General features: G+C 42.4%; 3 protein-coding genes across 3 annotated transcripts; 2 read left to right on the top strand and 1 right to left on the bottom strand.

The window, feature by feature from the left end:
- The first annotated feature begins 238 nt into the window (after positions 1–238).
- TM2D3 (TM2 domain containing 3) lies at positions 239–4298 on the top strand. Its single transcript, XM_066558698.1, has 6 exons — positions 239–364; positions 1282–1377; positions 2167–2324; positions 2839–3013; positions 3598–3673; positions 3945–4298. The coding sequence occupies exons 1-6, from the start codon at positions 277–279 to the stop codon at positions 4108–4110; spliced, it is 759 nt and encodes a 252-aa protein (XP_066414795.1). The 5' UTR covers positions 239–276; the 3' UTR covers positions 4111–4298.
- Positions 4299–5216: 918 nt separating this feature from the next.
- Positions 5217–13266, top strand: ADAL (adenosine deaminase like). The gene is made up of 10 exons (XM_066558634.1): positions 5217–5306; positions 6729–6859; positions 7378–7438; positions 7791–7878; positions 8464–8545; positions 9277–9403; positions 10077–10157; positions 10764–10902; positions 11364–11464; positions 12331–13266. Exons 1-10 carry the CDS (start codon positions 5247–5249, stop codon positions 12520–12522), a joined length of 1062 nt encoding a protein of 353 aa, XP_066414731.1. The 5' UTR covers positions 5217–5246; the 3' UTR covers positions 12523–13266.
- An 842-nt stretch (positions 13267–14108) lies between these two features.
- On the bottom strand, positions 14109–21521 carry LARP6 (La ribonucleoprotein 6, translational regulator). The gene is made up of 3 exons (XM_066558633.1): positions 21273–21521; positions 17189–17381; positions 14109–16100 (listed from the first exon to the last, which is right to left on the bottom strand). The coding sequence occupies exons 1-3, from the start codon at positions 21470–21472 to the stop codon at positions 15030–15032; spliced, it is 1464 nt and encodes a 487-aa protein (XP_066414730.1). The 5' UTR covers positions 21473–21521; the 3' UTR covers positions 14109–15029.
- Between the last annotated feature and the right edge of the window lie 1625 nt (positions 21522–23146).

Raw genomic sequence — 23146 nt, forward strand, 5'->3', positions numbered from 1 at the left:
TCCGCTTGACAGAATTAACGCGGGGCGGGGCGGGAGATTTTTATTTCTGTATTTTATACATACCTACTTTTTTATGGACGATCGCTTCCGTGCTCCATGTGCGATGCAGTGAGCTGCAGCATTGAGGTTCTGAGGGTGTTTCAGAGCTGGTTTCGGGCTTTGCCGGTGTCCGCTCCCGCGTGGGGCCGCCCTGGCGCCGCCGTTCCCTCAGCCGGCCCCGGCCCCGCCCCCTGCCCGCCCCCTGGCAGCGGCGCGGGGCCCGCCGGCCGCACCAAGATGGCGGCGCGGTGGTGGCGGCGCGCCCTGCGAGGGCTCTGCGGGGCCGCGCTGTTCCTGTCACAGCTCTCCGTCCTCTCGGGCCGTGGTGAGCGCGGCCACAGGGCCGAGAGAGGGCGGCGGGGGTGGGAGAAGGGGCAGGGGCTCCGGCTAGGACTTCGGTGGGGACGGCTGCTCCGAACGTCAGCGGCCGATCCCGCGGCCAGGACTGAGCGCGGGTCCGGCTGCGGGGGTGGCGACCCCGCGGTGGGGTGAGAATCGCTGCCGCTCCCCTGACTGAGGGCGAAGCGGATGTTTGGGCATGGCCGCATTTCGTTGTGCCGGCTCTGCGGGGTTGGGGCTGAGGTGCTCGGTGTGAGGACAGAAAACGGGCCAGGCCCCACTCGCCGGCTCCTGTGCTGCTCTATTACACATCACCTTTTGTACCTGCTCTCTGTCGCGAACGCGTGTGATTCAGAGCGTCCTGGGGCTCCCCGGCACGCTCAGGGTGGGTGGTGTGACAAAGCTGCCTCTCCTTCCTCCGCCGTGCCCGGTGGCTGCCGTGAGGGCTCGGCACAGCTGGCACATCGCGGCTGTCCCAGCCCTCGGCCGGCGGCTCCCGCAGAGAGCAGCGTCCGCACGGACACAGCCGTGCCTCCCGAGCGTTTCCTCTGCTCCATCCTTCTGTCAAAGAACTGCTTGCGTTGCTTCATTAAATGGTATTGTTCAGTAGAAAACCCTGTGTAAAATCTGCTTTCTGAGCAGTGCTTTTAATTCTCGTGAATCAAAATATAGATTGAATGGAAATAAATGTAGTTCTTTGTCTTAAAGGAACAATTCCACTCTACTGTTCTTTCTAATGCTTAGCATAAACATCCCACTATTAGTATAACAGGAAAACAGATTTTTTTTCTAATCTCATTACACTTTCCATTTGCATTTTCATATCAGTGCTGAAATCAAACTGTTTCTGAAGATGAAATTTGTTTTAGAAATGTCGCTTTCTCCATTGTTTTTGTCTTGTAGCAGGATCTTTGACGACAAAGCTTTCACAGCCGCAGTCTACACTGGCAAAAAGCCTAACTTCAACAAGTACAAATGCTCCCTATTTCAAAGCTGTAGGTAAGTTATCACGTTGTTTCTTTTGGTTGTTATTCATGGATCCTTCTCAGTCTTGAGTCCAAAAGTTCTTAAACTGGGTCTTAGAAACCTGATGATTACATGATTTCACAGTGGTAAGAAGCATTGCAGTGTAGCACATTATGAATTACTCTTCAATGATCACAGCAATTGCTTTGGGTTATCTAATTAGACAACTAGTCCATGTAAGAACTAGAAAATGGTAGAATAAAGTGCCATTGTGGAATATGTGATTTATACCCCTCAGGATGGTGGAAGTTCTTGGAAGACTCTAGCATCCTGCAAGAACTTGCTGCCTGTCCACCATCGGTACAGCTTTCTAGCTCACTGAGGGTGCACCAGGACTGACAGAAATGCTGTTCTTGCTGGCACTTTAGGAGGTGATTCTGTACACGTGCAAACAGCAAATGGCTGAGGTAGCTGCAGCCCTAATTAGAGCTCAACTTAAAGTAGGTTACCCATGTCACCCACTGCTATTCCTGAGCTGATTATTCCTACTGAGGAGCGCTGGCCGAGGCGGCACTAATCCCCATCAGCTCAGTCCTGGTGCTGTGCTGGAGTGTTGGCTGCTGTCCTTCACTGAGCCCTGTGGCTCCTCTGACCCTCACAGCACAGGCTGGGAATGCTGCTCCATGTATAGTGAGGAAAGCCCTTTTTACAGTGTCAGTGCATGTGTTTGTCTATGCCCATGCATAAAATAATGTATATAAATACTTCAGGCTGTTTAGCTTTTTTTACTCATGTTCTTAATTCACTTATTGCACCTTTCAGAAAGCACAGAAATTCCACCTTACCTGACTAATTGTCCCAGCAATGGGCTTTGCAGTAGACTGCCACCAGACTGCATGACATGTAACACAAACTATTCCTGTGTATATGGGAAGACAGCAACTTTTGATTGCAAAGTCAAGCCGCATGTTCATTGTGTTGTAAGTAGCCTGTTACTCTTAACCCCAGATTTAAGTAATTAAACTGTGTCATCTTATCTTAAAATGCAGAATATTGATTTCCAGGTTCTGATGTAGGCAGGTTTGCAGTTCTATGATAAGTTTGATCACTCACTATGGGTTGTTGAAGAGGCAGGCCTGCCCTTCCCTGGTTTGCCTTTCTCACCTTGGATCTTTCTGTTACCTGGCCATGCCTTTGAGTTAAACCATTCCAAACATTTTGAGAGTGGGGAGGCTAAATATCTGTCACAGCTACAAACTGACCTTACAGGTGAAACTAAAAGAGTCCTCCTTTTGGCAGCAGCCTTAGATTGGAGGAATAAGGAATGTTAAATGTGACTTTGATACCTCTTTGGTGGATTTCTATTCTGCTCTATAAAAGGTAGCAAAAGAATTGTTCTTTTGCCCAAAATGTCTACTCATGAAATCTAATTTGATACTGCACATTGATTTTTGGTTTTAATAGTCTTGAAGTAATAGTGCTGTCCTTTTACAGGATGAGAATAGCCATGAGCAGGAGAACTTTACAATTAACATGACGTGCCAGTTTTGCTGGCAGCTTGCCACAAGTGATTATGTGTGTACCAATTCCACAAACTGCATGACAGTTTCCTGCCCTCGACAGCGATACAATGCAACTTGCACAGTCCGGGATCACATTCATTGTCTAGGTAAGGTGGGCAAACGTGGAATTCTCTACAGAATTTTCCACATATTTTGTAATGGGTGAATACAAAAATTGTGTCCTTTTGCAATAACAGCCTGCTCCTTGATCAATCTACTGAATTTTTTATTGTTGTATTTCATTTTTTAGCATAATAGTGACATCTAACTGTAGACATTGATTTGTTGTATTGTTGTATACTGTCACACTAGAGAAAACAGTTCTTTTTATTTTTGTCAACGTCTGTGAGTTAAAATTACTTGAATCTACTAGTGGTCTGATTCTCAGACCACTAATAGAATCAATATCAAATGTCTCCATAGGCCAATTAAAAAAATATGCTGATTCCATCCAACTAGGCTTAATTTTCCCTCTGTTTGTTCACTGACTTTTCTGATATGGGACCAAGATTGATGGAACAGAGAACTGCAGGGTATAAATGAGCTTGTGTGTTGACAGTTGTTTCTCAGTTAGTGACAACCCTTTGAGACTCCTTTTGGAAAAATAGAGTATCTTCTTCCTTGTCATTTTCTTCCTTATAAAATGGTCTTTGTTTATTGCATTAAGGTTTTAATATTTTCTAATGTTTAGGTAACCGTGTCTTTCCTAAGATGCTCTATTGCAACTGGACTGGAGGTTATAAGTGGTCTACTGCCTTGGCACTAAGGTAAGCAGGAACTATTGATAATGTCAAGTTAAAATAGATTAGTTTTCTTTAAAATCTTCAGGTTCTGTGGTTTTCTGCTTGGTATTTTTTAAAGGTGTGCTGGATAACCAGTATTTCAGATAGTCTAGCTTGAAATGGTGGTCATAGAATGCATGAAGGGTTCACATGCAGCAGTGCTGGCTGTCTTCAGCAAACACAGCTGGAGGAAAAACACTTGGGTACCCAAGTTCCTGTAAAATAATAATAATTAATCATATTTTTATTCTTATAGCATCACCCTTGGTGGATTTGGTGCCGATCGTTTCTATTTGGGTCAGTGGCGGGAAGGTCTGGGAAAACTCTTCAGCTTCGGTGGACTTGGAATATGGACACTGATTGATGTGCTGCTAATAGGTGTTGGCTATGTGGGGCCTGCAGATGGATCTCTCTATATTTAAATGTGGGTGCAGTGTGTTTCTGAGAGGAGTCATTGCCTGCAAAGGGCTCTAAATAAACAAGTGTGGAGGTTTGAGCCTTTAAAGTAGAATGAAGAACAACTGTTTGTTCTATGTGCATACATTTTAATGTACAGTATCTGTACTTGGTTTGCCTTTAACTAAGGTCAAATAAAAGAGTGGATCACTGAGTAAGTTGAAATTAATTTCATTTCTTCTATGGACATGGTATTTTTCTATGAAAAAAAGTTGAGCAGCTTACCAAATTCTTCACTGTGTTTGAGCTTGGATGATCTGTCAGGCCCCCAAAGAGCTGTAAATTAACTTGAATACTGAATTGTTTACTTCATATTTCTATGCTTGAATTTAACTCTAAAGCTAACTTCCCTAAATATGTCAGGATTTTTTTTTGGTATTTGTGGGAGGATAATTTATTTGCCTGAGTTATGTGGGTGGTATGTTAATCACCATGTTTTATGATGTTAATTACATTATCTTCTTGGTTTGGGACATAGCAAGAGCCAATATCTGCTTAGGAACTCGACTTTAAATTGTGGGGGAGTTTAGAATTAGACTGCAGTATCACTAAATGCTAAATATGAAATAATTGAAATAGATTTTTTGATTGTTCTGGAATAACTTTGTTTTGGTTGGGTTTGACCAGCATATCTGTGAAAGTTAGTTCCTGTTCTTGTGCTAGCAAGCTTGCCAAATTACTTTAAAAAAAGATTGGCAATATAATCGATGAGTTTATCCACTTAGGACTTTGTGACGCGATAATGTAGCAGACTAGTGCCATTGCAAGACAGCTTTGTGCAGTCGCGGTGGATGCTCGGCCGTGCGTGCATGCCCCTGACCGGGGCTGGAGCGGCCGCCGCTGTAGCGCTGCGGAGCCGTCGGGCTGGAAATGCTATCGCTTCAATAAACTGCCCCTTGCAGCTTTCCTGGCGTTCATGCTGACAGCGTTTGGCGCGGGCTCGGCTCGGTCCCGCTGCAGCGGCGCGGGGCGGGCGCGGCCCCGCGCTGGGCGGTGCCGGGGGCGGTGCTGGGGCCGGGCCGGGGCGGTGCTGGGGGTGGGGCCGGGGGCGGGGCCGCCGCCGAGCCCCGGCTGGTCCCGCCCCGCCGGCACAGGAGCCACCATGGCGGCAGAGCGGGACCGCGAGCGGGAGCTGCTCTTCTACCGACGGCTGCCCAAAGCGGTGAGCGGGGGGGGGCGGCGGGCCCGGACCCTCCTCCGGCGGCACCGGGCTCGGGCTGCAGACGGACAGGCAGACAGAGCGACAGACGCTGCTGCTGTCTCGGAGTTCTTGCCAAACGCGCGGCTTCTGAGGGCCTTATCCCACCGCGAAATGCATCGGGTGTTTGCCCGTCCGGTTTGTTTACAGACTTTACTAATCTAATTGCAATTAAATCAGTTGAGCGCGATCTTCATTTTCCCGTTTTGTCCTATTTCCCCTCAGTCTAGCCAAGAAGTCTGGCTCGGATAACATTTTTTCTCCACGTCCCCAGGGTGTGCCTTACTTCTGGCATATCAGTGCAAGCCTTCCGTAGGCGTGTGTGTGGATTTATCGCGGCTCGTGTGCCGCACTCACCAAACCCCCAGGGCACGTACTCCAGCACAGAGCTCTGCACAGGCAGTGCACGGGCAACCAGCAAACCCACTCAGACCACACCATCCTGGCATTCCAGTGCTCCTTTGCACTAAGTTGCTTTTCAGGGTGTATGTTTAATGTCTGACAGAATTGTGTGGTAATTGTAAGCTTGTGAGAAATATAACACAGTTGTAGCACTGTGTATCTGGCTCAGTCACCAGAATCTGTAAGCAGCCACAGCTTCTGGTGCTTACAATTTCAACATGTTTTCCAGTGTAAAGCTTGAGGAGAAGTATTTATTGAATTTTTCTTTTCCTATTGAGAATGGACGTGTACAGGGAGGCGAGAGGTAGGTAACAAAGTAGATGCTTTGTGGATACATTTTGAACGAGCTGGGAGGGCGCTAGAGACCTATTCCTTAAGTCAGGAGCCCGGAGATAAGGAGCAAAAGTGAAGTGATTTGAGTGGAGCTGAGGATCATAGGTTTGGAGCCCAAAGTTAGGATGGCAATAGGAAGTCAGGCAGAAAGAGACCTCAGGCAAAGGAGTGCAGTTGCTGCTCATGGCAGAGTCTTGCTGCATTTCTGGAGTGAGTTTAAACTTCAGAGTATGAACAAAAGCAAGGGGAGTGAGTAGATACCTGTTGCTATATTTGAATGATGGACATGTACATTTAACTTGTAGTGGATGGGGAGAGTTCTTGAATCCTTAGTGTACTTTTTGTAATACCGAGGCTGCTATTGGCTTCCTCCTCAGCTTGGATCACACCACCCCAAGAATTGTCTGGAGAGTCTTTGCTGAGCCAGCTGTGCTCCCATGGAGACCTGAGCCAACAGCAGCCACCAAAGAAATAAGGCAGTTCTCAGCTGAACCAGTTGCAGAAACCTAAGGAAGTTATTATTAGCAAAATGCAGATAACTGTTCTTTTCAAACTCAGAGTGAAACACTGATGTAGGCTACAAGAACAGAAGTACAAACGAGGTGCAGGCGCCATCCTTTTCGTAAGTCCATAGGATTTTTATTTCTGTAGGAACTCCATGCTCATTTGAATGGCTGTATCAGTACTGCTACTATGAAGAAACTCATGGCCCAGAAGCCAAACCTTCAGATCCAGAATGGAATGACTGTGATTGACAAAGGAAAGAAAAGAACCTTAGATGAGTGAGTATATGCATGTGTGTGATGAACGTTTACCAAAGGTTTTTTATTTAAGCTGAAACCAGAAATTTGTGGCCTTACACACTAACTGGAGAAAATATGCTTTTAAGATTTACAGCATAATCTCATAGATTTTTTTGATATTTGTATCTACAGAGTAATTTCTTTAGTGCTTGCAAACTAAAAGGACAACTCTTGTTGAATCATTCCTTCTTGAAAGGATTGAAATTTTTCACTTAGATAATCTGCCTTTCAGAGAAAATTGACTCACATAGTTTCCTTTTTTGGAAACGTCATGTTTTCCTTTTCCTTATAAAAGCTTTGTGGTAGTTACAACTTCTGTTGCGAATGCTTTGTTAGTATCTAAAATCACAAATTGCCATTCAGATGTTTCTTTGTATTTCAAGCTACAGTTTGTTTAGTTGACTCCGGTGGGTAGGTATTTTTAAAATGTTGCACTTTTTTTTTTCCTACATGCTCATTCAGTGTCTTTCCAATTAATTTTTTAAATTTTATTTTAGATGTTTTCAGATGTTTCAGATCATCTATCAGGTTACCACGAGGACTGAAGATATTTTACTGGTAAATTAATTAAAAATTTACTTCAAACAAGCAAGCATTACACACAGTCACAACCAGTTGGATTAAGAGCATTGGGTTCCAAGTAATAATATAAAAAAATATCTTTTTCAATTGAAGGTCAGAATAATTATTGTAAAACTCTTGAACTCTCTTCACTATCCCTGAAGGAATCAAATGTGTCTTCTGTGTGGTAGTATTTCCACAGACATGGGGACCATTAAAAACACATTGGGCCTGAAAACATTGCAAGTGTTTCATAATAAAAAATAACTGGGTCTTTTAGTTGTAAATGAAAATATAACTAATTATAAGTATCACTTTTATGATGTTGGATACACTTTTACTTAATCAGATAACTAAAGATGTCATTAAAGAATTTGCTGATGATGGTGTTAAGTATCTGGAATTGAGAAGCACTCCAAGAGAAGAAAATTCCACAGGTACCAGTCTTTTCTGGTTTTAAATTTGTCATCTTCTTGCACTATAAAACTTAGTTGAAGGCGATGTTAACAAGTAAAGTCAAATTTAGTTGGTTCAATAAAAATATACTTTAAATACAAAAGCTAAGATTTAACCATGTAAAAGCATGTCACTTTCCTATTAGATTTTTGAGGGAAAAAAGGGGTTGGTCATAAGTCTGTGACCCATGAGATTGGGTTATTCACTTGAGTATGGCATCTGAGTCTGCTAATATTTTTAATAGCTGATATAATTTACTTTTGTTATTTTGGTTTTTTCTTCTAAGTGTGGTTTAGTCGAAACACATAATAGAAGTCCTATTCCGATTCTCTGGTTCACACAAAGTCATTTTAATTTTTCCACATGCTTAGGAAGAGGTTTAGTTCAAATATGTGCTTCACAGTAAAGCTATATTTACAGACAGAATTAGAATTACATGGGTTAGGAGACTATATCCTCTAAAATCAAGGTGCAACATGAAACTTAGGAGACTAGAGAGCTGGGCCTGCAATATAATAAAAATAATTTAAAATATGTTTGTTCCAAACGTGTGCATGTGTTTGCAGGTATGACCAAAAGGATGTATGTTGAAACTGTACTTGAGGGTATAAAGCAGTGTCAAGAAGAAGGCTTGGATATAGATGTAAGGTAAATAAAGCATGTGGAACATGTCTGTTTCAAGGGTTTGTGTAGTCTGATGCTTGGTCATGCTTGCAGAGAGGTTTACAAGCCATCAGTGTAGGAAAGAAAATTGTTTTTAAACCAGATTAAATGGAGTGGAAACAGGTAATTAATATGGAGACCTGACTTTTTATCTTCTTTTTTTACTGGTAAAGAAGAAAACCAGGTAAAACCTCTCATCTTTAAGACTGTCTATTCTTTGCAACGTTTTTAGGAAAAGAACTTGGCTCCTTTTTCACAGCTTAGCTTCGTTGCAAAGATTTAGTTTGATTAGCTGTACAAGCACCTACTGTAAAGAAGAGCTGGTCCTGAGCAGCAGAGAAGTTTCAGAAGGTGGCTGTCAGTGGCTGTCTGCAGGAAGTTTCTGTCAGTGGCTGTTTGCAGACAGTTTGCTCTCCTGTCTTTTAGAGCCTCTGTAGCAACCCTTACTAGATTTGTTTGTGAAAGTTGAAGAATTTTCATCCTTCATGTATGTCATTGCATATCATGGGCCAACTTATTTATCTGTTTGTGTCCTTCTGCACTTTGGTGCCTTCATTCCCAGAACAGTTTCCTATACAAATACTCTTTATACTCAGCCATGAAGGATATGAATTGCCATTTTTTGTTGGTATCAGATCTGTTGAGCTCTTGATATTACAGCTTGTATATAATTTAATAATAATTTAATTCAATAATTTAATACATTTCTGTCCCAGGCTGTTAATAGCAATAAACAGAAGAGATGGCCCAGCAGTTGCTAAGCAGACTGTTAAACTTGCTGAAGAGTTCCTGCTTTCCAGTGATGGGGTTGTAGTAGGACTTGACCTCAGTGGTGATCCCACTGTAAGTTTTTGGTTAATTTTAGTATGTTCTTGAAGATAAATGTATAACGTTGTGTAACAGCAGGTGGTTCTAACCATAGTTTTTTCTCACAAGTTTTTGTCCAGTTTTTGTGCCTAGCTGGAATGGATTGATGCTGGGTTAATCCCTGTTGCTGTAAGGGGCAGATACTCTAACAAAGAACCCTTAGATTAGTGTGTGACTGAGAAAAGACCCATTGAAATGCAGTGTTTATCTGGGAAGTGTGTGTGCCTCAATTGTCCCATTCAGAAAACTGGGTGGAGGCAAGTTGTCAGTAGTTTACATTTTGTTTACTGCACCAAGTGTTCATTTCGTATTAAGAAAGCAAAAATGTTTGAGGACAGCTGTCCCCAAGCTGAAGTGAAATAGCTCTAGGTGCTAGCTGTGTAAAAGGTATCAAAATGAAGACAATTGGCTTGTAAGTCTTAGGCATCGTCTGAGCTAACACCAGTAGTTTGATCCATTGGTCTGAACCATGTGGCACAGGCTTGTTTGACTTGCTGCATCCCACACTGAAATGATGGGAAAAGTGGAATAATTTAAATGTAACTGTGTTTGAATGTAGTGTTTGGATGTTGCTAGACTTCTTAATTATGGTAATAGCAGGGATTTTGTCAAATAAGATGCAGAACAGTGTTGTTTTCCTGTTTTCCAGGCAGGACATGGTCAAGATTTTTTGGAGCCGCTCTCTGAAGCAAAAAAAGCAGGTCTGAAGCTGGCACTGCATCTTTGTGAGGTACCAGTTTGTTTTTTTTGGTTTTTTTGCTGCTTCTCTGTAATTTTCATTTTGTGAAAATCTTGATGAAACTAAAATTACCTTCTGTGCATTTTTGACTTCTCAGGCCAAGGTATTAATGGTTTGGGGTATTTGAGACAAGAAAAAAAGGAGAAATCTTCAACCTTTGGTTCTAAATCTGAACAGCCTGATTATTTCTTCCAGTACTATATAAATTGTGGGTTTAGGTGTGAAATTAGGAGCTTTCTAAGAGATCCACTGCTTTCTTTCTGGTATTAAGATCAGCAATCATGTGTAGTGAAATCCACACAGTTTTATGAGCAGTGAGCTCTGTTAGTTCCACTGGGAACAGTAGAAAGAGTTGAGCTTTTGTTCAAATGGTGGCTAGAATTGGCTCTGAGAAGCCCAATAATTACTGAAGATAGTTACTTTTTCAGGAAATTAACCAGGACATATGATGTCATCAGCATATTTATACTTGTTTCTATTTCACTAACACTTTTTTTGGGTAAGAGATGCTGTGAAAATAGAACTGAAAGTCCATTGTAATTATATAATGTGCTGGTTTATGCTGCCTTGACAGAATGTGACATATATCCTCTCTAGATTCCAAATCAAGAAGAGGAGACCAAGATTCTCCTGGGCCTGCCTCCTGACAGAATTGGACATGGAACATTTCTCAACTCCACAGCAGCAGGTTCTGAAGAGATCGTGTCGCTGGTTCAGCAGAATCATATACCTATTGGTAAGGAAAAAAATATTTACCAGGACTTGATCTCTGGATATCAGAACAGGATATGTGCTGCTGATCTAGTGACACCAGTTTGTGTCTGACCAAGGTGACTTGGACAAATGTGGAAAAGAAACTTGCCTATAAAGGTACACTCATGACACTTGTGGGGTTTTTGGCACCTTTGTGGCAGCAGACAACAACCGATGTCTCAGATGGAAGCAAAACCAAATCCCAAATCATAATTTGTCATTAGTGTACAAGACTGTGTGGTGGTTCTGTACCTAGTTTTGCAAGCTCCTTAAATTTTATACACCAAAGAAATCAATTAGCAAACTTTTCTCAAAAGAAATTACAAAAGAGGCATAGAAAATCAACAGTAGCTGATTTTAATTTTTATTCAGACCTTTCTAAGTCAATTAACGTGTCTCTTGTTTTAATATATGTCCTCATTTCTTTTTCTGTTTTTCTCTTAGAATTTTGCATGACATCAAACATAAAATCTCAGACAGTGCCTTCCTGTGACAAACACCATTTTGGATACTGGTACAGCATGGGCCATCCTGCAGTGCTTTGTGTGAGTTTTTTGACTTTAAAGCATGTATTTAAGCAAAGGGCTAAGTGAAGTTGGAAAAGTTTTTCTCTGTTTATGGATTAGAACTGACGTAGAATTTCTGACCTTGTAGCAAATCATTTGCTTTTAGGAAATCATAATGTTCAGTTTGAGAAATGCTTTTAATTCAAATGGGAATTGCTAGTATTTATCTTGGTTCTGTTGTAAAGCCAGGACTTTTTTCTGTGGGATAAAACAATCAGCTATACGCGCAGTGAACTTCATAGCTCTTTGCACAATGACAGATTTCTCTTAAAACCCATGGCTCCAGTGCTTGCATATGCACCTGTGCTTACCTGGTGTTCCTTGTGCTGGATGAGAGCTCCTGCTCTTGACAGTTCTCCTGATAGCTCATTAAGGTCTTTACGCATTGCAGGTGCCAAGTGCTTGTGCTGCCATTGGCAGGGTTTTAGTATTATCCTGTTAATTTAACCCCCATAATCCATAGCATTGTTCACGTGAGTGTGTATACATATATATAAATTTTATAGCACTTTATAGCTTATCTGGGGAAAGGAAAAAGAGGATTAAGTAGACCTGCATATAGTGACATACCTTGAATATATACATCATTTGATAGCCATCTTTCTAGCAATTTTAGTAGGAAATCTTATCTTCTTGATAAATTTCTTATATGTTTGAATAATTTATTCATTTTTAGTGAAAATAGGGCAAATAGAGAATTAAATAACCATGCAGAGATGAAAGAACAGCAGAATAAAATGTGAGACAGCGAGATAAAACTGGTTTGTATGTATAGAAAGAGACCTTTTTGATACAGAGGAACTAATTTAAACTTTTTTATTTCTTTCCTTTCAATTTAACTCCAGACTGATGATAAAGGCGTCTTTGCTACTGACCTATCGCAAGAGTATGAGCTGGTTGCAAGAACATTTAATCTGACTCGATCACAGATGTGGGATCTTTCCTATGGATCAATCAACTATATTTTTGCTTCAAATGCAGTAAAATCCAAGCTGAGGGAGCAATGGTATAAGCTGAAGCCAGCTCTGTTTGATTAACCAAACTGTTGTCCTAAATAGCTGGGGTGTATTGGCTGAGTTAATCTTTTTTTACTGAAGTCCCTGGCTTTTTTCAGACCTCAGGGTTTTTAACCCAGCCATAAACTGCCTGTGTGAAATGAAGGCAACTGGAATGCATCCCTTGTAACTGGGGACAGAAATAAATGTTCTTTTGGTAGGTGAGAAGGGTTCTCAACCAGTGACTAAAATGCCAGATGTGTTGTCACCTTGTTTCTCTTGAGTTGATGTGTAAGTATTTTTCAAAATACTTAGTTGAAATATGTCATAATAATTTAAGCATTGAAGAGCTGGAACAAAAGAAAGGCAGAGCTATTGGTGTTTAAAACATTTCTGTTGGCAGCATTTGGCCAAGCAGTTTGAACGTGTGGTGTGTATTCTTGGGGTTTGTATTGTTTTCAGGTTTTGAGCTCTTGACTGAATGTGAAGACAGAAACAAACTCAGGGAGAACTAAATATTTATACCAAGGAATTAATGTTGTACCTGTTTTTATTGCTGTATATGTATGACTAAAGCTGCTGTGGATTGAGTAGCACATGGGGGTCTCTGCTGGTGCCCTGGGCACTGGTGGTGTGTAGGCACTTAAGAATCTTGAATGCCTTCAGTGACTGAGCTACTTGGCAAAGTGGTCTCATTCTTAAAATGCTTTTTAGAATTGCTGTTTGTTGTGTAAAAAAGGAATAAAAATAGTCTCAAGCTCCATGTTTTTGAAACCACAACTTCAAGGTGTGTGTGTGTGTTTGAGCTCTACTGAAGAGAAGCAGGATTCTGTGGGGTGAGTCCCTGGAGCACCGTGCTGCCTGCCAGCCTCCGCCTGCTGCTGTGGCAGCCCCTGGCTCTCCCTGTCCTGGGCAGCCACAGGGTTCACTCTCCAAGCACCTGCCTGTGTGCTCTGATGCTGAGAGCTCACAAAGTCTGTGAATGTGCACATGCTGCAGTTTGTGTCATGGGAGTCAGGAGGTCACCTGGAGGATTCCATCTGTGTGCAGTGAAAGAACCAAGAATGTACGTGGGTGGCTAAAGAGCAACACACAGAGCTGGGATTTCTGTGTATAGGAGTCTAACTGTGAGTTACTGCAGTTATTTACACAGCAGAAATGTTACACTTAGGAAGTTGGACAGGATGTGGACTTTTGGAATGAAGAATCACCATCTGATGAGACCTTTGTCATGCACAGTTCCCAAGATGACCATTACAACTTGAAATGCTCTTGCTGTCCCTGGGCTAGTTTTCCAGTTTAACTTTTGTAAGTAAAACTGCAGTTTCCTTCTTTGACTTCATGTAGCATCATAGTCAATTTTAATTTAAGCACTTCTTGCTGAGCCTGCTTGTCAAATTCTATAAACTACAGTTTAGTTGATAATATTGTATAAAAATGACTGTGACCCACAGAGTGAAGCATCATCACAGAATTAACCATCAGTAATGGGGCAGAGAAGATTTTTTTCCCTGAATGCAATGGAAATTTTGAGTAACTGCTACTGGAATTTCATGTTGTATAAGATGTGGTTTAAGTTATCTATTCGTGTGCAGCTCAACTTATTTTTTAAGTAAACAAAATAGATCTAGAGTTAATATTTTTATTTCCATTGATTATACAAGAGAACACTTACAGAGCAGTCTCAGTGCTCAGAGTCTTTACTCATGAAAATGTACACTGGTTCAAGACAAGCAGTCTTGAACAATACTGCTTTGGTGATGTATGTGAGAACAATTGCTCACTGTGGCATTGGTTTCTCTGTTCCTTCTGAGGCAAGCACAGGCAGTCTTCAAAACCTCAGCTCCCTGTGATGAGACTGGTAACATTCCATAGCTTTTCATAATATAGCCACTAAAGTGTAAGTACACAGTGCTCCTCAGCATCCTAGCTTGGCAAATGATGTACTTACATCAATGATTTATATGGCTGCTTGAATATTTAGGTGTTTCAGAATAATACATTAAAAAGAATGGATGCAGGTAGGGGCCCTGCATTAGCTAAGTGATTCAGCTGATTAAAAGGCCAGCACATCCCTCCTGTGAGCCCTAGAGAGTGGGCACTGCTTAGATTGGAGTGGAGAGGGCTCTGGGGGAGAATCTCATCAAGGTTTTTAAATATCTGATGAGAAGAAGTAAAGAAGATGGAGCCAGGCACTTCTCAGCCATAGCTAGTAACAGGAAAAGGGGCACAGACTGGTTCTGTGTGGGTGGTTGAACAAGGGAATGCTCACCCAGACAGGCTGGGAAGTCTGTCCTTGCAGATACTCAAACCTATCAGTGACTTGTAGCTTCAGCAAAGGAGGTGGACTGGGCAATCTCCAGAGATGCCTTCCAGCCTCATCTGTTCTGTGAAGAAAATATACAAATATACAAATGATAAAGTCTCTATATAAATACAAAAGCTTTTAAAATTAAATACTGACTTAACTGAGTCACTCAAGCAACAGTTTTTCACAGGCTTGGTCACCAGCAATTGGCTGATTTGTGAAACTGCTTTTAAAGAATAGTCTATTCACCCTTCATAGCCTTCCTTCTTTCACAGCCATTGTGGAATCCTTTGGTGCCATCAGGACCTTTAGGCAGCCTCAGCACCCCTACAGGGAGACCGTCTGCATTTTGTATTTTCCGAACCAACATGGGACTGCTGACAGGGCTCTTCTCTTGGGTCAGAGTTTGGGCTTTTCTTCTCTGCACCCAGGGGCTCCCAGAAGGAGTGATGCTGCTATCTGAGGAATAATCAGTGTATTTCCTTGGAATTTCAGGGCTAGTGCTTGCATTAAGCTTGCTGTCTTCAGCCAGCGGAGATTTTTTGGTTACTTTTCGTAGTGAAGATGGACTGTTCCAAGGACTTGATCTGGGTGACATGTTAGGACTCAAATGGTTGTTTGGGTGGATGATGGGGCTCAAATTACTTGTGGTATTTGCTGTGGTACGTTTGCGTCCTGACAGCGGTGATGTGGGATTGCTCTCTGGGTCAGAAGAGCTGTTGGCTGAAGATTCATCACCAGCAAACTGAAGTTCCTCAACTCTCTTGTTAAGGGATCGAGCCTTCTTAAGGCTCTTGCTGGTATCTTCATCACGGTTCTTGTCTTTAGGAACTTTTTTCTTTGGTGGTTTCATGCCTATTTGGACAACTTTCATGCCGGTCTCTTTGTTTTCAGCACACATGAAATCGTGAGCATGTACGGCCGCTTCTACTTCTTCAAATTCTATAATTGCACATTCCTGGGTTCCCAGCTGGGTGTACCGATTGCTGACCCTCCTGATATCAGGTGGGAGATCCCTGCCAGGCTTGAGAATACGAACTGATGAAATTACACCAAAAGTTACAAAGGCTTTGAGGAGATGCTCCATTATCCTTTCTTGCATGCATCCATTTTCTTCTTTGTTAAGGGCCTGCAGCTCAGAAATCATGTGGATATCATACACCAGTAGCATCCTAGTAGGGACATTTTCACTTGGAAACACTGGAACTGGAGTATTTCTTCGAACTTTTTTGTTATCATCATTGAGCTCCAGAGTGCTGGAGTACTTCAGTGCATAGGCTGTGGTTCTCCAGTCACGGGTAAGGTGTTTCACCTTTGGGACAGACACAGGTTAAACACACAACTGAGCAAACCCAATCAAACTAGTCACTGTATTTTAAGGCAGATGCAGGCTTCAGTCTACAAGCGGAACCCTGGATTTTAGTTTCATGTAGCAGACTTAGTGAGAAAGTACACAGTATTCGTGCTGTAATGGGCATCAATGAGCTCCTGTAAAGCTCATGTCCTGTTGAATCAAATGAAAACAAGACTGGCACTAAAGCTCAAACTGGGAATCATTACTACATCTGAAAGCCTGCTCAAGTAGTGGTTGGTCATTCCACATCTAGGCCTGAACCATGATCAAAATGTATGTTCTATGGATGTTACATCTGCCAAACAAGAAGTTTTGTTAAGTGTAGGTCTTCATTCTATTGAACTGATCTTTCCTCCCTCAAAAATCTCAGTCTAAAAAACACCACAAACTTTTCCATTTTCATTACATGTTTATAACGAGTTTATCAGTTACCAATATAATCTGTTTGAAGTGACCTGACAAAATTGAGAGTCCCTTAACTTCTAGACTGAATAACTCTGCAAAACAATGAGATTTAGAAGCTTGACAAAGTGTTTCCAGTGTAACTCTAGAAATCAGTTACTTACAGATTTACATAGGTCTTTCTAATATAAGGAGAAAAAAAAAAAGAAAAAATAATAAAACTCACTTCAAGTCTAAGGGACATCAGTTACCAGATACTTTATACTACTCTTCATTTTTAGTTCTCTGTCAAAAGTCAGATTCACTGTTCCTTCTCAGAGACAGGAATGTAACTTTACCAGGACTACCCAGCTGTTCATAAGTAGTTGCCATGGAAATTAATTTTATCTAATGTCCTCCTGTCTCAAAGAATGATAATTTAAAAGCATACAGGCTTTTAAGCCAATTATTTCCCTAGCCAATCATCAACAAGTTCAGCAGTGAAAGTTCTGGATGAGTACAAACCTAACCATCATAGCAAAACCAGGCAGATAAAGACAAAGACTATAAAGTTGCCTGTATAAAATGTTACTTTAATCTCTTCTACTGTTTTTAGATTCATCAGGCTTGCATAAGATCCCTCAAGTCTTAAAAAGTTAGCTTACCTTCTTAAATGAAGTGAGGAGTTTAACACTGACATAGCCCATCTTATTTCTTCTCACATGCTTCAGAAGGAAGGCATCTTTCTCAAGGTTCTCATCTGAGAAGTAATATTCAATCTGTGCTATTAACTTCTGGATCAGGTCATTTTCTGGTGGTTTCCAGTTCTGGTCAGAGTCATCATCATTTTCCCCACCACTGGAAAACAGTTAAATCATTTTATCAACAGATCTTCATCTTCTATTAGTGATTCAAACAGCCTTTCAAAATGAAAGGGCATAACCATTATGGTTCCAACTGACTTTAGATGTGGGCACTGGACAGGTATCACCCCCCCCAGCAGAGCCAGCAGGCTAGCTCAGAGCATGAAGCTTTCCAGTCAGCATAAGGACTCGAGTTCCTGAGCTCATTCCAAAAGCTGATCTCAGTGCAGAACAACGAGACTTCTACACTAATGGCTTGAAAGCACTGACAACTCAAATCCTCTGCCAAAACATGAAATGAAGGTGCCCTGGCACTTGGTACTATGCAAAGTTCCTCCAGTTACGGTGTTATATTTTTCAGTATGAAGCTATTAAACATAGGCCTGTCCTTTATGTGCTTCATGAGTAGTGTCACAGACCAGAGAATGAATATTCCAACTGGATGCAGTCATGATTTCTTGAGCCTCTTCACTGCATGGATGCAGGAGCTGATATCCAGGGAGTAAGGAGGACTGACAGGACTGTTGCACATTTTATAGGTCACTTTCAGAGTGACAGAGTAACATAACCAGCAGTTTAGCACAGGGGCCAAACCTGCCAGCTCATGTACCTCAGGAACAGGTTTATATGTGCACAGGCAGGCTCCTCCTGAGGAATAACCTCATGAGGTCATTCTCATTTCTTCTCTTTACCTCCCATCATATTGTCTGGGTACCTGGGCAAAATGGAGCACTGTTGAGCATTCTATTCTTCAAAAAATACTGCAGCCATGGATTCAAGATAAACATCTTGCTACATGCAGTTACAGCAACGTGTTTGTTGCTGAAATAGAAATTTCCATTTACAGGTGACTATAATGAGTCTGTCTTAAGTCAGAGTAATTTTTTCAAGCTGTTAGCGGTCTAATTTTGTTGTGGGATCATCATGAAAGTTTATGTTAAAGAAAATAAAATCATCCACTAATTACCCCATAAATCATGTACTAGTTTGGTCTGCCAGGTACATTAGTAATGAAAAGAAGGAGCCATGCATTTCCCCAAAATTGCCTTAACTAGCTTTTTCAGGCTTTGGAATCCTTAGGAAAAGGAGCAGGCATCACACTGGAGTGCTGTGAGACTGATCTGGCAGGGAGGATGCAGCCTGGTGGATCCCCTGCCCTGGCCGGTTCTGTGCAGGGGTGACAGAGGCAGTGACTGCAGTGCTGTGGCTGTGCTGCTGTCTGGAGAGAGTGGGTAGGTCAGGGGGCTCTGCACAGCACTGTGCCTGCTGCTGGCACCACTTACAGCAGTTCTCTGGCACCTGGCTTTTTGAAACTTTGAGCTTACATTTAGTTGTTATGGTTCTTCTGATGATAGGGCAACACATCTGATATATGTGGACACTTGTATAGTCCTGGAAGTCTCCCTGTTAGAAATCTCCCTAGCCTTTAATAGGGTACAGTTCAAAGGAATGACAAGAATGTGAGACCAAGACAAAGAATTTCTGTTATTTGGCAAAGCCAGAAGTTGAGGATGATAGATGAAGTTACAATTAGGATGGTAAAAAATATCCAATACCCAGCTGTGGGTGCTGGTTTCAGAAGAAAGCAAAAACCAATGGTGTTTGTTTTTCATTCATGATAATCCCTTCCCACTACTTCATTTACTACTGATTCAGAATTAGTCTGGGTACAAGAAGCTTGGAACATTTCAGCCTTTTTGCAAATCCACACTCTGCTAGGAAAAGCTTGCCTTTAGTTCTGGATGAGGCTTACATTTGTTTTAGGGATTTATTAGCAGAGATATTTGCAGATGTTTGTTTAGAGACAAAAAGGGGCGTTGTGCTTTGGAAAACAACAAAAATTAATTGCATGTTTGCAGAGACCTACAGCATTGTCACACTGAATCAGGGTGAAACATTTCACCTCTCAAATATTGGTCACAGTTTGACCTATACACTATTTCTATGTTTGGCAGACATGTCAGTTTTTACAAAATCTTATGGGCTCTTACAACAGCCCTCACTAAATGCTGCATGGAAATAGCACCTTCCATAAATGCAGAAATTTGTAACTAGCTCCATGTTAATTTGTAATAATGATCAATTTGTAGCACCTCTGGGGTATCAACTGTATTACAAAAGTAGTTGATAAATAATTTCAGTCAACATTGACAAAGAACCAAACCCTAGTAGTTATTAACAACTTTATTTTTTTATTCAGAGCTTTGTGATGATATGCTCGTAAAACAGAATGAAAAACAATCTTTCAGCATGGTGACTCATCTGGTCATTAGTCACACAAGAAACTAAACATATCTACAGAGAGAGCAGATTTGGAATTTTAAATATCTCACAATAAATTAAATTATTTGGATAGCATTTAACCTTCTGAAAAGTTTTAGCTGAGTCTCCAAATGAATGAAGTATTGCATTAATAAACACAATGTGGCAATGTAATTTATAAGTTCCAAGAGTACAGTCACTCAAGGGCAGTCCACATTTGTCAACAAAACCATGAATACAGCACTGGGTGCCTACTGATGGCAAGCTGTCTGCAAGCTTCAGCTGGAGAGAGGGATGGCTCATTCCCAGCAGTTTTAGATCATCCCTAATAATTTTCCAAATGTTTGTAAATAATTTCCTATCAGATGCTGCATTCCCAAAAAAGGAAATCCTTAGGTAGGGTTATATGTAAATGGCAGAAGCATGTGTAAATTCCATTCACCTGCTTTTGATGTGGAGTCTTTAGAGTTCTCTCCATGGCAATACCTCTGGCCTTTCCTGATCAGGAAGAGGCCATTTACAAAAAGGCAACCTCCACAAGAACTGAATATACATCAACACTGTCAGCAAACATTTCTGAGGACAGCACCTGCTGCAGAGGATTAAATAAGTGACATTTAGGAATATCTAAGAGCTATTGTCTTCCAAAGCTTGAAAAAATAACCATGTTTTTTTTTCCTAGTCTAGGCCAGGGCTAGAAGCTCTTCACAAGTAGTACTATCATAGATAACAAATGTAAATAATATTCTGATTTTAAGAAATCAGTACATGGAATGCAATATTGTAGGCTACTGTACATTTTTATAAAAATACAACAGTCACGTATGATTTTGGAATATCTAAGCTGACTCAGTCTAAAAACCTTACCTGCACTGTGCCTAGCTCTGTTCAACTCCTGTTTCTGTAGTCCATAGTTGACAGTTTTGGCAGCTACAGAAAATTTCTCACTCCCCTACACCCCTCTGTAATTTGAAATACTACATTGCAGTTCATTGTGAGTCAATGTATGAAGTTAGAAAATCAGTTAGAAACAATAAATGTTCAAATAGAATACTGAATTTCTTGCTACTGTACCTAAATTTTTATGTGACAATTTATGACTCCATCTGCAGCTTTATTACAGACCACAGGATGAACTACAACTAGTAGATCTTTGTCTTCCTGCAGTTTGCTGGCACAAAAAATCCTGGATGTTCGTTTTACAAGTAAGCGATTCTGGTAAGCATCAAAGCTATTTCAGGCCACTCAGCCAAAACGGGCAAAAAGAGAGAAAAAACCAAAACCTCAAACCCCAAAACGAAACTCCAAACCACAGCTACAGCTGACCCCCAAAACCTTTCTGTAAAACGCAGTGAATTGGAAATGTCGGGGGCATCACAGGCGTTTCTGGCTGTGGGGAGCCCCGGGCCCGGCAGTCCCGTCGGGGGCGGGTGGCTGGCAGCCCGGCGGAGCCATCGGTGCTGCGGGCAGCTGCCTGCCGGCCGCCGGCTGTCTGCGCTGGAGGCTTTCCAGCGTCTCCCACCCGCCCCTCGGCGTTGCATCAGCCGGGCCCGCTCCGTTCCGGGGGTGTCCGCGGCGGCCCCGCTGCTCGCCCCGCACAGCCCCGCCCTGCCCGGGGGCTCACCTGGAACGCCCGCAGCGCCCCGAGTCCTCCTCGCTGCAGCTGGGGCACCGCGTTCCGCCGCCGCCCTCCTCCTCCTCTTCCTCCTCGTCCTCCTCGGCGGCCGCCTGGACGGCCACTCGGATCTGCACGGGGCCGCTCCCCGCCGGCAGCTCCGGCCTGGCGGGCTCGGCCCCGGCCTCGGCCGGCTGCGGCTGGGCCATGGAGCTCCCCGGCCGGGATCAGCCCGCCGCGACACCCGCGATGCCCCGGCTTGCGACAGCCGCCCGGCCGCCTCCCCTCCTGTCCCCCCCTGTCCCCTCCCGCTGGGGCGGCGCTCCCAGCTCCACTCCCCCGGCGCGGCCGCGCGGCAGCGGGAGGGTCCGACCCTCCTCCAGCCATGCCGCCCCCGGGCCCGCCGGGCAGCTGAGGAGTCCTTCCCTTGACGGCTGAGCAGGGACTGCTTTTGTTTCACCAGAAAACAACGGGCTCCTCGCCGGAAAGCAGAGTTTCGGCTGCTCCTCTCCTTGTGCAGCCTTGGGGCTGCGCCGCCGCTCCCTGACCAGAGCATTGCATTTCTGAAAGTCAAAAAGGTCTCGCAGGGATAAGTGTGGTTTAAATGCCGAGGGTGAGACCTGGAAATAAGATACACGAGTGGACAAGGACATGATTGGATACGTGCTGGTTTTGCAGAGGAGTCTCCTCTATAGTTCTGCATGGCACTTACACAGAATAAAAACATTCCCTCCTTAAGAACTAATTAAAATAGAGGCCCTCTTTCTAAAACACTTAGGCAGTGATTATTTTGAACTTAAGACTAATGCACTATATTTCAGTGCACTGTTCCAGCTACTTAACTGTCCACTACAGTGTTCTGTTTCAGTTCATGTACTAAATATTAGAATCAAAAGCTTTTCAATTTACCATCTAAATACTCATTCTTCACTCAAGGAAGATTTTTTTCAATACTGTCTGTACCCAAACTGCTAAATGATCTTTAAGTCACAGTTTCATTTGTGGCATTCTTGTTTATGTTTGCATTGCTTCAATATTTTCTTCTTAAAAATTTGGATGGACAAAGAGTGAGACTGCACTCATGGCCAATTCTTCTCATTACTGTGGCAAACAGTCCTCATGAGTCAGGTTTGCTGGCATGGACACATTTGAGACTGCCCTGCCTCAGGCTTTGGCTGATTTTTAAATGTGCCTTAAGCAATAAAGTATTTTGTTTATGAAATACGCTTACAAGCACCACTAACCAAATCTCTAGTTCTCTGCTGATGGAACATTCTGTATTATGTCTTGGGTAATGCATCACTTTGCCATTTTTTTTCAGTGGATGCAGAAATACAAACACGAATTACACATTCTAGGCAAGAATATGGACAGGGGCTGTGGGCAGATTTTGTATGAGTTCATGGAAGTTGTTTGCCTCCCTGGGCACAAACAAGGTCAGGAGTATGAGCAAAGAACTATTTCATGCTACCCAAATAGCTAACCCAAATGATGTTTGAGAGAGACCTTTCAGTTTATCTGATATATCTTTCTGTCAAGGTTGAGGGAACTTGATTTTATAGCAAAGGACACTAGATGTGTTTATTTGTTCTACCAGTGGTCGCAGCACAGAACTGGCTTTTGACCAGATGAAGACTGATGTAATTTCAAACACTGATTAGATTTCCATTGAAATTGCCAGACTGATGTTTTTTGAGTTTGTTTTGTTTTATTTTCCTTTTAATGTAACAGTGCTCTATAATGCTCAACTTCCAGTAGAGATAAAGCAGTATTTGAAAACATAGCAGAACTTAAAACTAAATGTATTAATGTAGAGAAGTCCATTAGAGGGAAACTCATGGCTCACTGGTACCCAGTAAACATCCTAAACCCATGAACCTCAA

Source organism: Molothrus aeneus, chromosome 13, assembly GCF_037042795.1.
Source record: "Molothrus aeneus isolate 106 chromosome 13, BPBGC_Maene_1.0, whole genome shotgun sequence".
Classification (NCBI taxonomy): domain Eukaryota; kingdom Metazoa; phylum Chordata; class Aves; order Passeriformes; family Icteridae; genus Molothrus; species Molothrus aeneus.

Excerpts from the sequence above, each read along its gene's own strand:
- TM2D3 (XM_066558698.1), top strand. The coding sequence starts at position 277 with ATGGCGGCGCGGTGGTGGCGGCGCGCCCTGCGAGGGCTCTGCGGGGCC. Across the intron at positions 2,325-2,838 it reads AGCCGCATGTTCATTGTGTT|GATGAGAATAGCCATGAGCA; the intron begins GTAAGTAGCCTG and ends GTCCTTTTACAG. Across the intron at positions 3,014-3,597 it reads GGATCACATTCATTGTCTAG|GTAACCGTGTCTTTCCTAAG; the intron begins GTAAGGTGGGCA and ends TCTAATGTTTAG.
- ADAL (XM_066558634.1), top strand. The coding sequence starts at position 5,247 with ATGGCGGCAGAGCGGGACCGCGAGCGGGAGCTGCTCTTCTACCGACGG. Across the intron at positions 7,439-7,790 it reads GGACTGAAGATATTTTACTG|ATAACTAAAGATGTCATTAA; the intron begins GTAAATTAATTA and ends TTACTTAATCAG. Across the intron at positions 7,879-8,463 it reads AAGAGAAGAAAATTCCACAG|GTATGACCAAAAGGATGTAT; the intron begins GTACCAGTCTTT and ends ATGTGTTTGCAG.
- LARP6 (XM_066558633.1), bottom strand. The coding sequence starts at position 21,472 with ATGGCCCAGCCGCAGCCGGCCGAGGCCGGGGCCGAGCCCGCCAGGCCG. Across the intron at positions 17,382-21,272 it reads GGGCGCTGCGGGCGTTCCAG|TGGTGGGGAAAATGATGATG; the intron begins GTGAGCCCCCGG and ends ACTGTTTTCCAG. Across the intron at positions 16,101-17,188 it reads TCCTCACTTCATTTAAGAAG|GTGAAACACCTTACCCGTGA; the intron begins GTAAGCTAACTT and ends TCTGTCCCAAAG.